Below are 19,656 nucleotides of genomic sequence, written 5' to 3'. Positions count from 1 at the left end.
GTCTTAGAACTTGGCAAGGAAACTGGACAAATTTTTTAAAACAGGTCAAGTACCTCAAATTCTGAGAAGCTATTTTTCTTTGTCTAAAAATCTCCATAATCACCAGATGTGGCAACATCTTGTGTCCAGCTTGACTGTGGTGACTTTTGACAGCTGGGCCAAATGTTGGGAGCCAAAGGCTTACAAGCTTCTTAGTATCAGTCACTAAGCTCTAAGAGCCAATTACAGCGTGAGCAGATGAAAGCCTCTAATTTGTGAGAACGAATTCTTTACTGCCTGAGAGTAACCACTCTGCAATGTCAGTCTCAGTTTCTCTTCCCAGCTAGTATCCAACTGTGGTCTTCTTGCCTTGTGTTTTTCCTTACCCCTTCCCTTTTACCCATTGTTGTCCTTATCTTTTTTGAGAAGAGAGCACGGAGTGAAAAACAGCTGCTTACTCACTATGCAATAGTTTTGTACAATAGCAGATAAACAATTTGTGGGTATATAAAAGAAAGATTTTTGGAATGTAAGTGACGGGATCTGGCCTCTGGGCCTGGCTCTGCTCTGGGTAGGTCTTAGGTAGGTCGTAGGTGCTTGACCTCGGGCAAGTCACTTAACTCCCCGAGCCTCATTTTACTAATCACTACATTGGAGGAAGCAGGCTGAGAGGTTCTTCAAGGTAAATTCCAGCTCTAAGATTCAGCTGCCAAGTTTTTAAAGTACTAACCTCTAATTAGTACTGATTTGATTATTATACAGCATTTCTCAATATTGTAACATTTCTCCCATTAGTCTTTTTTTTTTTTTAAGATTTTTTATTTATTTATTAGACAGAGATAGAGACAGCCAGCGAGAGAGGGAACACAAGCAGGGGGAGTGGGAGAGGAAGAAGCAGGCTCATAGCTGAGGAGCCTGACGTGGGGCTCGATCCCATAACGCCGGGATCACGCCCTGAGCTGAAGGCAGACGCTTAACCGCTGTGCCACCCAGGCGCCCCTCCCGTTAGTCTTGACATTTTATTTTATTGGTTTGTATTCTGATCCAAGTTAAACATGTATGTAGTTTATAGAGTCAAATACTCAACAAGGCTTATTGTGAAAAAACAGCAGCTCACCCATCCCCACATTTGTCCCTCCTCAGAAGCACTTAAAAAAATTTTTGAACCTGCACAAAAGCTGAAAGCAGTATTTAAATATTCATACCTGAATAGTACTCATCTGGTGACTTCTTTCCACACTGCCTCCATCTTTTCTGTACTCCCTTAATGCCACACCATCTGAAAGGGGAGGCACATACACGACACTTCATTCGTGAATACTTCAATGTGCGTCTTCCAAGATGAAGAAATTCTCCCACATAACTATAGCATTGCTACACCTGGGAAAACTGGCACTAATTCAATATCACCCATACTCAAAGATGCCCATTATTCCACAAAATGTCTCATCAATGCTTTTTTTTTCCTAACCTGGATCCAGTCAAGTTTCACATATAGCTTTTGAGTGTTAGGTTTCTTGAATCTCATCCAGTATCCCCTACCCTCTACCTCCCTTGGAAGAGATCAGGCTGATTGTCTGGACTGGATTTGTTCCATAAATCCTATATTTGTTTGACTGTTTCTGTTTATTAAAGTCAGGAGAGGTATTTTGGGCAAGACTACGACATTGGGGATAGGTCCTTCCCCTTGCATCACAGCAAGAAGCAGAGCATATCAATCCCCCAGTACTCTTGGCAACTATAGGCTCCCCCACTGTCCGAAAGAAGTCCACTTCTGAGGGGCGCCTGGGTGGCACAGCGGTTGAGCATCTGCCTTCGGCTCAGGGCATGATCCCGGCGTTATGGGATCGAGTCCCACATCAGGCTCCTCTGCTAGGAGCCTGCTTCTTCCTCTCCCACTCCCCCTGCTTGTGTTCCCTCTCTCGCTGGCTGTCACTATCTCTGTCGAATAAATAAATAAATTCTTTAAAAAAAAAAAAAGTCCACTTCTGTGAAACCTCTTGTGAGCCAGAGTGGTATAAAGTGAAGAAGCAATTACCATTAACTACATGGAAAAAAGTGTGTGCCTTCCCAGACCCCAAAAATCACCTCTCTTAGGCTTTTCTGATACCTCAGGACACATCCTGTTGACGGAGGCACAAAGTAAGCGGAGATAAAGCTAGGTGTTCGCAGACACAGTTCAAAGCCGTGGCGCCCGGGGCTGAGATGCTGTGTCGGGGCCAGGGATGGAGTCCCTCTTGCTGCCCCGCGCCAGCTGCCTTCACCATGGCTGGGCTGGCTGCAGCAGAAACGCTGAGTGCTGGTTTCCCTTTTAGCCTTTCTTCATAAAAGGGAACCACCTCTTTGGATTTCTTTTAGTTAGCTAAAATACCTCATTTATAGATTTGGAATCTCTGCCTTGTTCTCGAGGTAGAGTTTCCACTGGTCAAATGTACCGTTTTCCACCTACGGACCATGAGATAATAGGATGTTAGGACTGAGAAGAAAGATCCTTTTCAATTGCTTTATGGTTTTATTTCATTTTATTTTAGGCAGTCACATGAAATCTTTTTGTATTTCTTTCCATCAGTAACACACTTTTTTTTTTCTTCCAGTTTTGGGCATGATCTGTTGACTTTCACCGTCAAAGAGTACACACACATTTCCGTTCACCACCACCACCACACATGTGCCTCCTTTCCGTCTTCTAATACAGTTATAACATGATTTTGTTTGGATTGCTATTTCATGTTTCCATCATTATAAACATTTAAAAAATCCACAGTGGACCCAATGTATCAGTACTGTGCTGTATAGCTTCTGTTTACTTGTCCAGATTCACTCTCCATCCTTCGTTCTGCCCCGTGTCTTGGGAGGCTGCTATGCATGAACCCCATCAAAGGATCCCTTGCACTCTACTTACCGAGTTGGGTTTGACCCATAGAAGGCAACAGCAGGATATTGGAAGGAGGATAAAATGAGGTCCTAGTATTTGTTCCCCGGCTCCCTCCCTACTACTAGGTTACCATGGGGTAGTTGCTTTGTTTTACAAAAGGCCACAGTTCTTTTTTTTTTTTTTTTTTTAAAGATTTTATTTATTTATTCGACAGAGATAGAGACAGCCAGCGAGAGAGGGAACACAAGCAGGGGGAGTGGGAGAGGAAGAAGCAGGCTCATAGCAGAGGAGCCTGATGTGGGGCTCGAACCCATAACGCCGGGATCACGCCCTGAGCCGAAGGCAGACGCTTAACCGCTGTGCCACCCAGGCGCCCCAGGCCACAGTTCTTTTTGGGCAAGACCTCTATATGATGGTCTCTCTGGGACCAAGCAAAGTTACGATCTTCTTGCCTCTTCAGGCCTGGAGTAGTAATAGTTCTTATGTTGTCATTAGTCCTATTAGTTTTCTTTTTTTTTTTTTTTTTTTTTTTTTTTAAAGTTTTATTTATTTATTCAACAGAGAGAGAGACAGCCAGCGAGAGAGGGAACACAAGCAGGGGGAGTGGGAGAGGAAGAAGCAGGCTCATAGCAGAGGAGCCTGATGTGGGGCTCGAACCCATAACGCCGGGATCACGCCCTGAGCCGAAGGCAGACGCTTAACCGCTGTGCCACCCAGGCGCCCCAGGCCTCAGTTCTTTTTGGGCAAGACCTCTATATGATGGTCTCTCTGGGACCAAGCAAAGTTACGATCTTCTTGCCTCTTCAGGCCTGGAGTAGTAATAGTTCTTATGTTGTCATTAGTCCTATTAGTTTTCTTTTTTTTTTTTTTTTTTTTTTTTTTTAAAGTTTTATTTATTTATTCAACAGAGAGAGAGACAGCCAGCGAGAGAGGGAACACAAGCAGGGGGAGTGGGAGAGGAAGAAGCAGGCTCATAGCAGAGGAGCCTGATGTGGGGCTCGAACCCATAACGCCGGGATCACGCCCTGAGCCGAAGGCAGACGCTTAACCGCTGTGCCACCCAGGCGCCCCAGGCCTCAGTTCTTTTTGGGCAAGACCTCTATATGATGGTCTCTCTGGGACCAAGCAAAGTTACGATCTTCTTGCCTCTTCAGGCCTGGAGTAGTAATAGTTCTTATGTTGTCATTAGTCCTATTAGTTTTCTTTTTTTTTTTTTTTTTTTTTTTTTTAAAGATTTTATTTATTTATTCAACAGAGAGAGAGACAGCCAGCGAGAGAGGGAACACAAGCAGGGGGAGTGGGAGAGGAAGAAGCAGGCTCATAGCAGAGGAGCCTGATGTGGGGCTCGAACCCATAATGCCCGGGATCACGCCCTGAGCCGAAGGCAGACGCTTAACCGCTGTGCCACCCAGGCGCCCCAGTCCTATTAGTTTTCTTAAGTCTAGTTACACCAAAAAATTATTAGTCTCTTTAGTAAACTCTCTTGAATTATGCCATCTATTTTTGGCTGGACATATAATTATTTTCTTTTTCTGTAAAACTGTTCTATTTCCTCTGGAGTTAATATGTGATCTGATTTTTCCTCTTCAACTTATTAATTCAACCCAGATACCTCTTATAGTTTACCTCTAAATCTCCTCTGAAAGTGTTCAGAAACATCAGAAATTTTCTTAAAATTCATTTTCTTAAAGACATTCTTTTCTGGAGCTCCCTAGCTTTTTCCAGTTATGCCAGTTGGCCTCTAGGCCTGATGATGGCTTTCATATTGGGATCTCCCTTTCTATCATCGTGGAAATTATCTTCTCATGTGAACTAAAGACTCTTTCCATTTGGTTTAAATTTTCCATCTTGGCTTAAATTCTCACTTTGATAGTGTATATCCTCTAGTAGTTTCTTGAGAAGAGATACTTAGAAGGTAAATGAGACTTTTATGTTAGAAAATGTATTTATTCTATCCTAACATTTTATTGCTACTGTGTTCTATGTTAGAAATTATTTCCTTTCAGTATTTTGAAGGTATTGCTCCATTATTCTCTAGCTTCTGGTACTGACTTGGAGAAGCCTTAAGTCATTATTGTTCCTACTCCTTTGTGTGTAATATTTTTTCTTGGAAACCTTCAAAAGCTTCTTAGCCTTTGTATCCTAAAATGTAATGATGATGGACCCTTGTATATTTGTATTTATTGCTGGGTACTTGAGGAAAACTTCAATCTGAGGAAATCTCAGAGAAAACATCAATCTGAAATGGTTGCCAGGAGTTGGAAGGAGGAGGAAATAGGGAGTTATTAATCAATGAATGTAACATTTCAGTTGAATAAAAAATCTGCTGTGCAATATTGCACCCATCGTAACATTACTGTGTTGTGTACTTAAAAACTTATAAAGAGGGTAGATCTTATGATGTGTTCTTATCACATAAAATAAAATAAAATAAAATGCCTATCTCACAATACTTGGTGAGGTAAATGACAGAATGCTAAAAAGCACTTGATCCGTGAACAGTATTTACTTTTGTTTTTTTCTTTAGGGACTGCAGTTGTCCCAGGCTGGATGCAGGGAAAATAGGAGACCATTGCAATACGCCAAATATGAGAGGAAGTGGACTTGTATTAAGGCAATAATCATGAGGATGGAAGGAAGAGGGCAGATACAGGAGATGACGATGCACTGGGACTTGAGAACCAATGGTGTGCGGCGGGGGAGGAATCAAAGCCTCATGTGATTGTGATCTATAGTCTTTGCTAGTAATAAGTGTTGAAACACCACATGGTGACATTATAACAAGAACAATAAAAAAGATTATTTTTTTCACTTAGTGGCCTGAAGGAAACGTAATTGGGAAAGCATCACCTGATAACCCCAGACATACTGGTGAAGACTCGAATGCTGTTTGATTAGGCTACTGCAGGGGAGAAAGTGATTTGTGGGTGTTGAATTCAGAAAATATTTATTATGTAGCAATGATGGACTTCAGCCTTAAAAAAAGAAAAAGCAAAGGTCACAAAAACTGCATTGATAGCTTGTCTCGTAGCTGATGCTGCGACGTGTAGAGATCCTGGGGTTTAAGCTCCTGGGCTCCTCGCTATGGACACCAGCGCTTGTCTGATGCTGCTAATTCGGGCTTTGCATCCTCTTCTTGCCGAGTCCCCTCATGAGGACTCTGATTGTGCTCTGTAATGCTTTCTCCTTTCCAGAGACGAATAGAAAGGACAATGTACGCTGGCTAAGCTCTCATTTTCTCTTTCCCCTCCTTTGGACTTCTTCCCTGAAAACTTGAATTTCCTGGCAGTGCCCGGCACATAGTAGGCCCTCAACTAATACATGTGGAGCGTATTATTTCAGAGTATGTCCTTCAAGTGGTGTTGCAGATTCTTCCTTCTGCACTGCCAGCCCCACTAAATCTACCCCGGGTCCCCACTGGCATGTCCTCTAGGAATTTCTTGCCTTCTGCCAGAAAGCTCTCCTCTCCTGGTACTGCACCTCTTGCTTGCTTTGCAAAACACTTCTGCCTCAGAGGTGCGTGGGGCACCACACTGGTCTGTCTGCTCCTACATGTTACAGGCCCAATAACATGAATCACTGAAGTGGGAACATATTCCTAGAACGCATGTAACTGAAGAATTTCTACAGACAAAACTGCAACTAAACTGCTGTATGCTTAAGTTTTGCTGCAAGTTGTCAAAACCAGTTTTGAGAGAATGCTCTTTTTAAGAGAGGGATGGGGGAGGGGCAAGTGGAAAGGGAGAGAGAGAATCCCAAACAGGCTCCACACCCAGTGCAGAGCCCAATGCAGGGCTGGATCTCACAACCCTGAGATCACGACCTGAGCCAAAATTAAGAGTTGGGTGCTTAATCGACTGAGCCACCCAGGTGCTCGAGAATGCTCTCTTTTAAAAACATTGTTTTATTGGTTCATTTTTTTTTTTAAAGATTTATTTATTCGACAGAGATAGAGACAGCCAGGGAGAGAGGGAACACAAGCAGGGGGAGTGGGAGAGGAAGAAAGGCTCATAGCAGAAGGAGCCTGATGTGGGGCTCGATCCCATAACGCCGGGATCATGCCCTGAGCCGAGGGCAGACACTTAACCGCTGTGCCACCCAGGCACCTCTATTGGTTCATTTTTGGCCACATTCCGTAAAAAAAAAAAAAAGTCAGACATAGAGGAATATAAAGTATTATCTTTTCAGCCACTCAACTAGAGGTTTAGTCACAGTGATCTTGACAACAAATTCCTCCATGTCAAAGGGAATAAAGATAGACTTACTGTTTTGTACAGAGGTTACTGCCATCCTGGTGCTGCAAACAGCTGACTCAGGGCTGTTACTCCTCGGGTTTGAGCTGGATAGGGAAAGACACTGATCCACTTGGGGAAGCTGTCCACCATGATGGCTTCCTTGAAGTCACTCTGGATTCTTGAGGGCGCTCTTTTGGTGCCTCCCTCTAAAGAAGCAGGGACTCAGGACAGTTTGTTACGGCAGTCCAACACATATTGCAACTTCTTATGGTCTTTTCAACCCTGCGTACAATTCTAGGCCATTCTGAGTGATTTCTTCAGTCAGTATTCTTGGATATCCTGCATGATAGGTCACTTTCCCATTAAAACACATCCTTTCCAGCATGGAGACCTCTGCTGACATCTGACAAACTGGATTCCGGGGGTAGTTTTACTACTGCTCCCTACTCATCCAGTTAAGCATAATATTGGCCGTTTGACAACGTAAGCAGAGCAGGTGACTTAGCAAGGTGCTTCAGGAGCTCTTCTACCATTAAAATTCCTGTGGGTGGATAGATGGATGGATATATAATAAAGCAAGTAAAGTGTTACTGGTACAATCTAGGTGGTGGGTATATATTGGATGTATAGTATTTTAAACTTCGCTATTTTTTAAGGAAATTTTTGTAATGAGATGGTAGACGAAAAGAAAAAAGGTCCCTTAAACGTGTCTGGTGCTGAGGTGTTCAGCACTCGCTCTTATTCTGGCAGGTTTTTAGAGAAGCAGGTAGCTTAGGCAGGGGAATATCAGTGAGAGGCAGAGCAGGTCAGGTCTCAGAGATATTTGAGGGTAAAAGTCAAATTTAAGAATAATGAATAAAGCATGATGCCATTTATGTAAAATAAAAAAAAACAATTATAAGTAGTTATATGTGCAGATAGTGTGTGCAGTATCAAAAAAGATTGGAAGGATACACACCCCACTCTCACAGGAATTAACTCTACAAGGTGGCCAAAATGATTTTACTCTCACCTGTCATGCTTAAAAAAATTTGTAGGAAATTAGCCATGTATTGCTTGTATAACTAAAATTTAATTTAAAAAGAGAATGTAAGCTGGAACATGGGTTTGAAGGATCCAACAGATTTCTTTTGAATTCCAGCGGTGTACCTCTTTGTGTCTTAATGTCCTTATTTGTTAAGTGATTTAGTACTATTTTTATATAATTATTGTTTTGAGGATGAAAGTGTTATATAAAATGACTGGTACCTAGTGGCCACCCCATAAGTAGTAGCTGTTATTAGTACTGAGGCTTGAGTACAGAACTTCAGGACTATATTCATGGAGACATAATTCATGTCTTCATAAGTGACTTGTACCTGTGAATAATACAAACTGTAAAGCCCAGAAACTGACCCAGTGGAGTAATGCCCAGCCTCAGGCATAAGGGATTTCTCCATCAATTTGTGCCCAGTTGTCTGTTGTAGAACGTGGTATTCTAACACAGTAAGCCAAGAAGACCTCACTGCCATCCATGACCTTGTGGCTGAGAGTTGCTCTGACTCGGTGATACATTCTTGGTAAGAGATAGGAGTTTGTGTTCCTGATAATGCATGTATATGGTTGTAGAATATTAATAGGTCAGGCTGAGAGGTTGATCCTGATTCCACATTTTTTCTTTCACTTTGATAGCCAACATACTGAACGATAGAAGAGCTTCTAAGAATTGGCGCAGCTGCTTCATTCGTACTGGGATTACTGAGACAGCTTTCTGCCTATGATTTCCTCTCTCGAATCTAGTCTATATAATGCCACCCATTTTCATTTTGAAAGCAAATAACCCCTTCTTAAAATCATATTTACAGCTCCTCATAGAAGAGCATTCTGGGGATGTCTTCCTATCCTGACCCTTCTTGCTCTAAACAACACTACTCCACAGGAATGGGCCACAGCAGCCATGTTTGTATTAGTTGACCTTACTTGCCTAGGCAGAGGTGAACATCTGACACAAACTCAGCCCCTCTGGAGTTGCGATGGAGACATGCTAGTCCCAGGCTGGTGGCTGGAACTGAAGCAGTGTACAGCTGGAACACGGAAGCCATGAGTGTTAGGCAGAGGTGAGATAGAAAAGGTAGATACATCTATATTCCTGATAGCTTTCTTGTTCTTGGACCAGGCCTCTTTGAAGCCCAGCTGTGTTCCTGCTCTCGGATTCTAGGCAATTGTCCTGCATCCATATGATAAATCTTCTACTCCCACCCTCATTTTATTTTTTCTTGAGCTAGTTTAAGTGGGATTTTGTTACATCCAAAGAACACAGCTTTGACTAAGGTAGCCCTTAGGATGAAATTCCAACACGTTAACATGGTCTGCAATGTGCTTTATGATCTAGTGTCTACCTTCACCTTTGTTTTACCTCTGACCCCGCTTAATCAGCACCACACATAACCCATCCCTGATGGGTCTCCTCCCCTCACCTAAGTCCTTTGAGATGCAGCTCCTTCAGAAAAGAAACCTTCCCAGCCTGTGAGGTTCCCTTCTTGTGTACTGGTTATACTGGTATTGTGCCTGGTGGTTTACTTGTCCCTCTTCTACTGACTTTTATGTCAAGATAGTCAAGACTAGCTCATAGTCAAGACTAGCTCTTACATTTGTTAATGCTATGCTTGTGCTAAACCCTTAAAAGATACCAATAAATAGCAAATAAAATGAGAGTCTATTCATAATAAAACTAACTACACAGTATTGATGTAAAAACTAGATTATGAAACCTGAACCTTCTCGTATGGTGAAGTGCTTCAGAGTGTAGGATTTGGAGTCAGACTATTGGAGAGGTAAAACCTATTTACCTGATAGGGTTATGAGGATTAAAGGAGATATCAACGTAAACCATTTGTAACATTGGCTTGGGATATTAGGCACTTAGTAAGCATTTCGTGATCAGTAGAATTACTGATTACTGATCTTCTATCTAGGAATTCAGTGAAACACGGCTAAGACTCCTATAACTGTAGGAATCAGTGACTCCATAAAGCATTGGAAAATTCTAAAGGCAACCATTTTCCAAGTTGAAGTTTAACAGGAATGACCCTTTTATGAGAGCTGTTTGCAAGCATGTCCTCCGGTGAACTTTGGTTACTATTAGGGTAAAACTGTTTTGCACGCCTTCTTTTATGTAAAAACTCTTAAGGATTGCTGGCCCAGGATGTGGTTGTTGCTTAAGAGTCTCAGAGAGGTTGGAATTTCCTTATCAACTCACAGCCGCAGCAGCAGCAGTTTCTCAAAATGACCTGCCCATCCCTCCACTCCCCTCACCCCTTCCACAGATGAGTGACCTGATCTACGGAGTTACGGAGACCACAGACCTTATAGCCCTGTGGAGAGAAGACAGAGTGAACTGGATGGCAACCCCCTAAGGTTCAGGTCCCGAGAGGCCTGATTGTACTTCCAGGACTGGATTCTGTAAGATTGCCCCCATTTCTTGCAACGAATTTCCTTTCCGTAAGCTAGCTTGAGTGGGTTCTGGTTGTCTTAGTTTTAAATCTTTTTTTTGTGTGTGTGTGTGTGAAGATTTTATGTATTTACTTGAGAGACAGAGAGTGAGAGAGAGAACACAAGCAGGGGGAAGGGGCAGAGGGAGAAGCAGACTCCCCGCTGAGCAGGGAGCCTGACAGGAGGCTCGATCCTAGGACTCTGGGATCATGACTTGAGCTGAAGGCAGATGCTTAACCGACTGAGGCACCCAGGTGCCCTGGTTTATTTGTTTTGATGCTCACATCAAAAAAATTGGTACCAAGATTGGAGAGAAGCCCCAAGGATGCTATAGAGTTGGGGTGAAGAGGGGTGGTTACTATGTGAGGGTCTGACAGTCTGGGGAAATGAAGTGGAAAATAGCTAAGTCTCTACTGGTAAGCCTAGACCACAGGCCTCCTGCTGGATCAGAGGGCCAAATACTACATCAGGGTGTGATTGCTCCTTGGGATTTTGAGTGAAGTACAACATCAAAGGCAGTTTGAGATTTATTGGGCAGAACTGGAAGCAGATATAGTAGGAAGAAATTTTCTTCCCTCCTTAACCCTTCTTTCCAACTCCTTCCCACCCATATCATTGGAGATTTTGGTAAAATAATGTATCAGAGTTACATTGTGAGACATGGCTAATATTAGCAAGATGTTAGTCTTGTAGATTCCCCAGTCGTATCAGTAGAAATTAAAGCCTCTTTCTGTGCGGCTCTGTAAGAACCTTCCCCTGAATGGTAGAAAAGATAGCGAGGATTGTGACAGGGAAAGAGAAGAACAGAGAGAGTTGAGTATCCCAGATGCCCAAGTGAAGCACAAGGACTCTACGAACTAGTACTGGAGTGACTCAGTGGGAAAAGCAGAGGTATTTGGCACCATCCAGAGGACTCTGCGTTTGGGACCCAGTTAACAGATTTTCTTATACACAGGACAAATCCTTATTTACTAACATTTGTAATACACCTAGTATGTACCTAGTGCTTTATACGTATTAACAACACGAAGAGTGTTTTCATCCTTTAGAAGATGAAGAAACTGAGGCTTTGGCTTTACATAACTTGGCAATGCTAATATGATAACTTATTTATAACTAGTAATAAGTAGAGTAAGGTTCTCAACAGTGGCCAACTGAATCTACAATCGTCAGACATTTTCCACCAACCAATCTGTCTCAGTTTACTCTAAATGACATAGGTTCAAAATACAGATGTAAAAAGAGGGTTTAAGTGAATAATGTTTCTACTTTTGATATTAATGCAAATATACAAGAACAAGCAGCTTATGAAATCATTCTCAAGTGTTTAATTAAAATCCATATAGCATTTAACATGTATAGATGTTTAAACTCTTTCAGTGACTCTTATATTTTAAAATCCTTCTGCACAACATTTTGAGGCTAACTTCATGCTAGAGATCTACAAATGTACAACTTAACACAAAAATACATTCGGAGTCCATTCCAATGCAAGTTTAAAACACTTTAATTGCAGACAATGTAAAGTTATTTTAAAAACAAAAACTATAAAATGAGCACATAAAAGTCTTCCCTTTTGAATTTTTAATAAAATACTGCTCTGTATAAGATCTAATGAAAAATTCCAGTTACTTATAAAATAGCTATGTGAGAAAAGAAATGAATTAAGGTATGTATGAATTAGATCATTTAAATGAACAGAATGTTGAATACTTTGATGATACAGCACACTGTTTATTACTCATATCCCAAAACAGAGGAAAACCCTCAAAGAAGCATCTGGGTGCAAGCAAAAGCAAACGTAAGAGCCCTGAGGCAACAAAACAACAAAAAAACCAAACCCCAAAACAAAGGAAAAGGCCCCTTAGCAGTAAAGGGAAAGGAATAAGATAACTTAAAGCAAACTGTGGGCCAAATTCTCAGTCCTATTATTTCACGAGAAACAGTATGAGAATTTGGCTTCAAATTACTAAAACACCTGTATAAACTTAATTATTTGGCCTAGGCAATAGTATACCAATTGCTGAAATCAATAACAATGGGTGTACTGCTGGAAAAAAAATAATTTTTACAGGTTTAACTATGTAAAACTATCCACTGGAAACCAGAGTCTCCACCACAAATTGCACTGGAGATGGCTGAATGCATTGATTGAGCAAGGCAGAATTGTTGGTTCACTGACATACACACAAACACAAAAGCAGCTATAGATTGCTGATATTCTTAATTACTAAAACTATTTTACACTATTTTTCCCCCCTCTTTAAAAAAAAAAAAAAAAAAAAAGATCAGTGATACCCGAGCTGTTAACTCAGTATGGTAACAGGGAGACTTGCGCATGCCTGCGGACTCAGCGCTGGTCTAGTCTGTTTCAACACTGTCTCTTACTGCTCCCTGGCGGAAGATGGAGAGGTCTAATGTAAATACAAACCAGGTCAGTTTGAAAAATATTCATTTCTGGAATTTTAAGCTTTATCCTGACTAGGAAAGGAAGCTTCTGTGAAAAAGACTGTTCCACTGACAAAGCTTACAAAACATACATAAAGAACACTGCCAGTTTGAGTACTACCACTGTCTCTAGGAAAACGATAAAGGAACTTAAGTGATTAATTTTTTTTTTTAAAGTAGAGAATGCTTGTCACGGTTATATCTCTCCAATAAATTAATTCTCCTCTATAATAAAAACACAAGATGGAAGCAAGATGATCCTAAGAAAGTCAGCAAGCTTGAAAAGCGGGGAAATTATACACTGTTGCTTTAAGAAAGATGCTCTGAACAATGAGACAAAGCACATTAGGCCTAACTTCAATGGAGATCTGGACAGTTTTATCTACCTTAAAGTAAAAATTAGACAACCACTACAAAAATGTAGGACTCATTAATACTAACAGAACAGATGATTAAAAAGTGAGTGAATAAAAAATCCCTGCAACTTATCTGTTTCCTCAAGCTAGAAAGATATAGTCTGAAATGCAGTGATTGGATATCATTGGTTTCCTTCTTCCAACGCCTTCACTGCTCCTCCCCTTAAATGAAGGTTCCAGATTAGTTTGGAAATATCAGTCTAAAACCAAAGCAAATACCTGATCGTAGGAAAGGAAAAACAACAAAAAACCTGCATCAAGAGTTCTTCATCTTTCCCACCAATAGAAAAAAAAAACAAAAACAAACCTCATCTTTTCAGTTTTAAAAGTACTCCTTATCCCTCTGAAAAGGGACATCTTAAATTGAAACCAAGGTACACACAGAGGCAAAATTAATGTTTCACGCAACTGACTCTCAGATGTTTAAGACTTTACATGATGTTTCAATCAATTAATACATTTTGTCAAATTACAAAACTAGGTGATGGTCAGGTAGTGCAGGCAACTGTAACAAGGAAAAACGGGACTAGAAGAACCAATTTCAAAATTCACTTAATGCACTCAAAAAAAAAAAAGAAATTACTGAATAAGAATGTGTAGATTTAACTCCTTCGGTTATGTGGAAGCATGAAGCAATATGGGGACTTCGCTCTTCTAGGCCCTATAGATACCACAGCCTTCATAGAAAGTTCACAGCAGATTCAACAGTCGAATGGGCATATTTCTCAATTTTGAGCTGGTCTGAGTTTGCCCCATCCAAGAGGGAAAAATTGTAAGTTTCCCATTCTATCAACAAATCCAGTCTCCTCAAGATTATCATGAGATAAAAACAGTCTCTGTTTCTAATGTCCTGCATAGGGAGGCACAAGTCCTGTTGATCTCCTATTGATCTCATGCCCACATTTGGAATAGGTCTACAAAGGGAAAGGAATAGAGATGAAGGCTTGACCACTAATCTAGTCATTATCGAGCTCTTTCCTATCTTAATTTCTCTTCAGTCTTGACCTTTAGAATACTATGTGTTTTTTAAAAAGGGAGAAAGGAACAAAAAGAAAACACTTTTGCTGTCTATCCATGTAGAATTATCAGTTCACTTTGCTCCAACACTGGGGAAATATCCTTATGGGTTCAGTGGCAATACGCTTGTTAAATTTATCTTGGAGTTTTCAGAAGATGGCACAGGCTCCTTCCCTTGTACTCTAAAGAAGATGTGGGTTGTGCACTGTTTTTAGAGGGGACACACAGCAGTGATGAGCGAGGCAATTCTCGAATGCTGGAGTTTGTACAAGTACATAAGGTGAAAAACATTACACACTTTAAAGTAGTAAGAGGTTAACAGACCATTACTCTCACACTTTAACTTTTTTGTATTGTATTCTCATCATAGAGATTTCCTTTTAAAACAAATACAGAGTTTGTGAGACACTAAGGACAAACACTGAGAATTATTTGAGCCTCATTATTCAAGATTCCACTACAGATAAACATTCCCAACAAGGACATGATGGGAACCAATGAACATCTGAATCTGGAAAATTAACAGAAAATAAAATCACAGAAACTCACATGACTATAATAAATGACAAATAATGAACATTTATCTCTTACACTAAAGGCACTACTAATATACAAATATCCCATTAACATTTAGAGAAGCTCTGAAATCAGCAGTTGGAGAAAGGAATCTATTTAGTTCAATACCAGCATTAAAAAAAAAACCAAATAGACTACTTTAAGACTCATGGCAGGGTTTTTAATGAGTTAAATGAAACTGGATATAATAATAAGCAGCTCCATACAAACATTATGGTTCCTACTTTTTAAAAAAGTATAATTTACTTCGTTAAAAATATAAGCATATCACAAAAACTAAAGGATAAATATATATGTGTGTGTTTGTGTGTGTGTGTATGTATGTGTATTTATAAAAACTCAGGCCCTGGTACCACTGAGAAATTTTCATAAACTCTAAAATAATTTCAACAGCCACAGCTTGAACAATACACACTCACACATGACATGCAAAGACAAAATGCCAGAGTCACTGAACAGTTCAGCATAAAGCTAAAAATATGGAAACAGAATGAGACAGGCGTTTGTTATGTAAATAAAGTACATCACAAACTAATCGTGCCTGTATTATAGCACACCTCAGAACTTTTTAAAAAATTAGCATTTCATCAGTCTCAAGAAGCACTACGCGTGGACCAACAAAGAAGCTCTCATATATGTTTAAGCAGGTAAAAAGCTATACAAAAGAATAACACAATTTATTTCAAATAACAACATGATGAATATATTTTACTTTACTCAATTAGAAGATTAATTTGTAGTCATTGTACCCTGTAGATTTTGAAATTTAATTTATTAGAAATTTCTAATGCTGGTTCTTGAATAATCTAAAAAATTGTAATTACTTGCTCAAATCTAGATTGCTATTTATAGTTCTAAGCAGTTAAATGAAATACTCTGATCAGTATTCTAAAGTTGCTTTGGTACAAAATTTAGAATAAAGCAAAATGGGCAGCACCACAACAAGTGTGATCATTTCACAGCAGGTCTAAAGGACCCTCAGAGACAACAAAATGTAAGTTAAAATACTAGATAAATAAGAGCCATTCTCCTGACAAACCTGTCCCATCATTAAAAAGAAATAAAATCCACACTCAGATTACACTTGAGGCCCAATTTTCATGCTCCACTTAATTTTCCCTCAATAGTGTAAAAACTTTTTTTTATTATTATTGCACTACGATGTCTAATTCATAGTTCAGGTACTTCTATTGATGAGAGGCCAAGGGTGGAGTGGTACATTTTAATGCTTAGTCCACTGATACTATTTTAACACAAGGTTTAATTTAGTTTTTCTTTTTTACAGCTTTACTGAGGTATAATCAATGTAAAACAAACTGCACATGTTTAAGATGCACAATTTGATACAGCATGAAAAGTGCCTGACAACAAATTAAAAATCTTTAATTTGAAAAGAAAATTTTTAATCAAAACATATTATTTTAAAATAGCACATTCTAATTTTTTATGAGACACAGATATGGATTTCTAAAAAGGTGGGTGGAAAGGAAAGAAATTAACTCCAAGTACCAAATTTATTCAGAAGGTTTAGAAATGCCAAAATTGACGGCCAGTTTTCTTGATTTTCTTCTTGAAGAAGAGCTTGGTGTTGACTTGTGATGAGAAGACATACTATGGCCTTGGGAGGCAGCTTCAACTTGTAAAGATGAAGGTTGAGTAATCTGAGAGGACTTTAAGGAAGCTGATGAACTCTCCTGTGGAATCACTTTGGTGACATTGGAAGACCCTGGCTGGCTAGTCTGAAGTGGGGTAGCTTGAGAACTCTGGGCCTCCTTACTTTCAAAGTTCTTTTTATTTGCAACCCTTTTTTTAGTAACCTTTAAGGAATAAAAGCGTCATTAATTAACAATGTACACAGAAAAAACTAGTGTCATAAACCATGTTGCTAATATTTGTCAATCATGCTGACTTGTAACTTCCACTTATAATCTCCAAACCAGACTTCAGAAGTAAAAGGAAATTTAAAAATTCTCCATAACTTAAATATAAAGAAAATTTATATTACTGATTTTAAAATCACTTTATGCTAGAAAAGGATATTACTTGCTGTAATTATTATTACTTGTTGGAACACAAACTCAAGACAGCAGGGACCAGGTCAGACTGGTCACTGCTGGTCATAATATAGATTCTTTTTAAAAAATATATTTTTATATATTTTTTTGAAGTAATCTCTATATATTATGTGGGTCTTGAACTCATGACCCTGACATCAAGAGTTGCATGCTCTACTGACTGAGCCAGCTAGGTACCCTGAGCACTGGTCATTAATACATATTCTTAGCACCCAGACCAGTACTGGGCTTCTAGTTGGCAGTCAATCAGTAATAATTAAAGTAAACAAATTTTTCTCAATAGTCCTTGAGCATTAAAAAATTAACTCTCTTAAAAATACAGTAATTCTCTTTTCAGGTCTCACCTGTAGAGGTATGAACTGATTGTGCACACCACCTGGCATTCCCCCAGCCATGGGCATGGTCCCAGAATATGAAGTATGATGAAATGGCTTCCCAGGAACTGGCACTGGTGGTCCCCATGGCATGGAGCCAAAGAGGTGAGATGATGAAGGCATTATATTAGCTGTTAAAAATCATGGACAATTTCTTTTTTAGTCAACTGGTATCACCAAGGCCCTGAAATGTAAGATCTCCTTCTGCTACCCTTTTTTGTTTTTTCATTTTGTCAAAGGGCATACACTTAACTTACGATTAATTTTGCTTACAACATTCCACCTCAGGAGCCCCCCTTAGGACCATGAACTATCTACATGAAGTCAGCTTGTCATTATGCCAATAGTACCATATACTTATATGAATTTTAGGAATATTTGTAATACTATTTAAAAAAATAATAAATAGATCATGAAGCTGTTCCTTAGGGGAGAAAAGCCAGGGCACAAAGAGAGAAATCTTAAGGATCTCACCTGCCCCCAATGCTAAGTTGCTTCCATAGTGATCCCAGCCTACAAAAAAACCAAAAAAGCTCAAGTCTTGAAATCTGATCACTTTCATATGACATATAGACTCTTTCTTTTCCCTCTTTTAATATTTGAAATTAAAGGATTTAAAAAAATTACATTTTGTTTCTTATTAAAAGTACACTGAACTGTAGTTTCCAAAACTGATTTGTGTATCGCAATCACCTGGGGAGCTTGTGAAATACGGATTCCTGGGCAAGGCCCCAGGCCCACTAAACCATACTTGGAGGGGCCCAAGAATCCGTATTTTTTGAAGTACAGTTGACATAAAATATGAGTGTCAGGTGTACAACAGTGATTTGACATTTAGATAGATTACAAAGTGCTCACCATTTTAAGTGTGGTTACTCCCTGTCACCATACAAAGTTATTATAAAATATTATTGAATATATTCCCTCTGCTGTACTTTTCATCCTTGTGACTTATTTTATAACTGGAAGTTTGTACTCTTAGTCCCTTCACCTGTTTGCCCATCCCCCCGCTCCCTTCTCCTCTGCCAACCACCAGTTTAATCTGTATTAATGAGTCTGTTTCTGTTTTGTTTTGTTTTTAGATTCCACATATAAATGAATCATACGGCATTTGTTTTTCTCTGTTTTACCTTGATGGACACTCAGGTTTCTTCCATAAGCATGTATACATCTTCCTGAATTAGTGTTTTTGTTTTCTTTGGGTAAATACCCAAACGTGGAATTGCTGGATCATTTGGTACTGCTATTCTTAATTTTTTGTGGAACCCAAGGAATCTGTATTGCTTTTGTTTGTTTGTCTGTTTGTTTTTAGAGGGGAGGGAGGGACAGAGGGAGAGGGAAAGAGAATATTAAGCAGGCGCCATACCCAATGTGGAGCCTGACGTGGGGATCTATCTCACAACCCTGAGCTCATGACCTGGGCCGAAATCAAGAGTCGGATGTTTGACTGAGCCACCCATGGGCCCCAAACTTGTCATTGTTTAATGTAGTAGTTTCCAAATGCTGCAATGGTAGTGACTGCATAAGAATCCACCTGTGGAGCCTGTTAACAATACAGATTCCTAGGGTACCTGAGTGGCTCGGTCAGTTGAGCATCTGACTCTTGATTTTGGCTCAGGTCATGATCTCAGGGTTGTGAGATTGAGCCCCATGTTGGGCTCTGCCTTCAGTGTGGAGTCTGCTTGAGATTCCCTCTCCTCCTCTCTCTGCCTGTCCCCCTGCTGGTGCACATGCTCTCTCTCTCCCTGTCTTGAAAGGAAATAAATAAAATCTTAAAAAAAAATGACAAGTGGGATATCAGCATATTGCCACTGGAAGAGGCTATGCGCCATGTTCAAAATTTCTTTTCAGAGAAAGAAAAAGGCAGCTAGACCTGTAAGATAGTATAGCTTAATAATTCAGCCACTTAAGACATTTTGGGATCAGGAGAAAAGAATCATGATGTATTTTAGTGTTTTGAATTACACATGTATAACACATCTAGGATGAAGACAACTTTTAATATGAAAAATGCTAAAAATATTTAGAAAACCAGGCCTCAGTACTACTACCTATAAGCAACTTTGGTGCCAGTCATAATGTTAAGAAGATCTATTTAAAAGATGCTATATTAATCTTATGCAAGGATCAGCTCCACAGTTTCCCCCCAAAATCACTGTTCTAAATATAAAATACACTTTCCTCCATTTT

General features: G+C 39.7%; 1 protein-coding gene across 3 annotated transcripts in view; it reads right to left on the bottom strand.

The window, feature by feature from the left end:
• Positions 1–11,868: 11,868 nt before the first annotated feature.
• XRN1 (5'-3' exoribonuclease 1) overlaps positions 11,869–19,656 on the bottom strand; it is a 105,395-nt gene continuing 97,607 nt past the window's right edge. For 2 of the 3 annotated variants that reach the window (XM_019797126.2, XM_034661883.1), the window contains 3 exons: positions 17,941–17,979; positions 17,437–17,597; positions 11,869–16,834 (listed from right to left, as the gene is read on the bottom strand). In XM_019797126.2, coding sequence (XP_019652685.2) covers positions 16,532–16,834; positions 17,437–17,597; positions 17,941–17,979 — 503 coding nt within the window. In that variant the 3' untranslated portion in view covers positions 11,869–16,531. The remainder of the gene's footprint in view (positions 16,835–17,436; positions 17,598–17,940; positions 17,980–19,656) is intronic. The other variant, XM_034661881.1, reaches the window with a different exon arrangement.

The sequence above is a fragment of the Ailuropoda melanoleuca genome, chromosome 6, assembly GCF_002007445.2.
Source record: "Ailuropoda melanoleuca isolate Jingjing chromosome 6, ASM200744v2, whole genome shotgun sequence".
Lineage (NCBI taxonomy): Eukaryota > Metazoa > Chordata > Mammalia > Carnivora > Ursidae > Ailuropoda > Ailuropoda melanoleuca.
The sequence above is the reverse complement of the archived record's forward strand: the minus strand, read 5'-3'. Positions and strand labels throughout refer to the sequence as shown.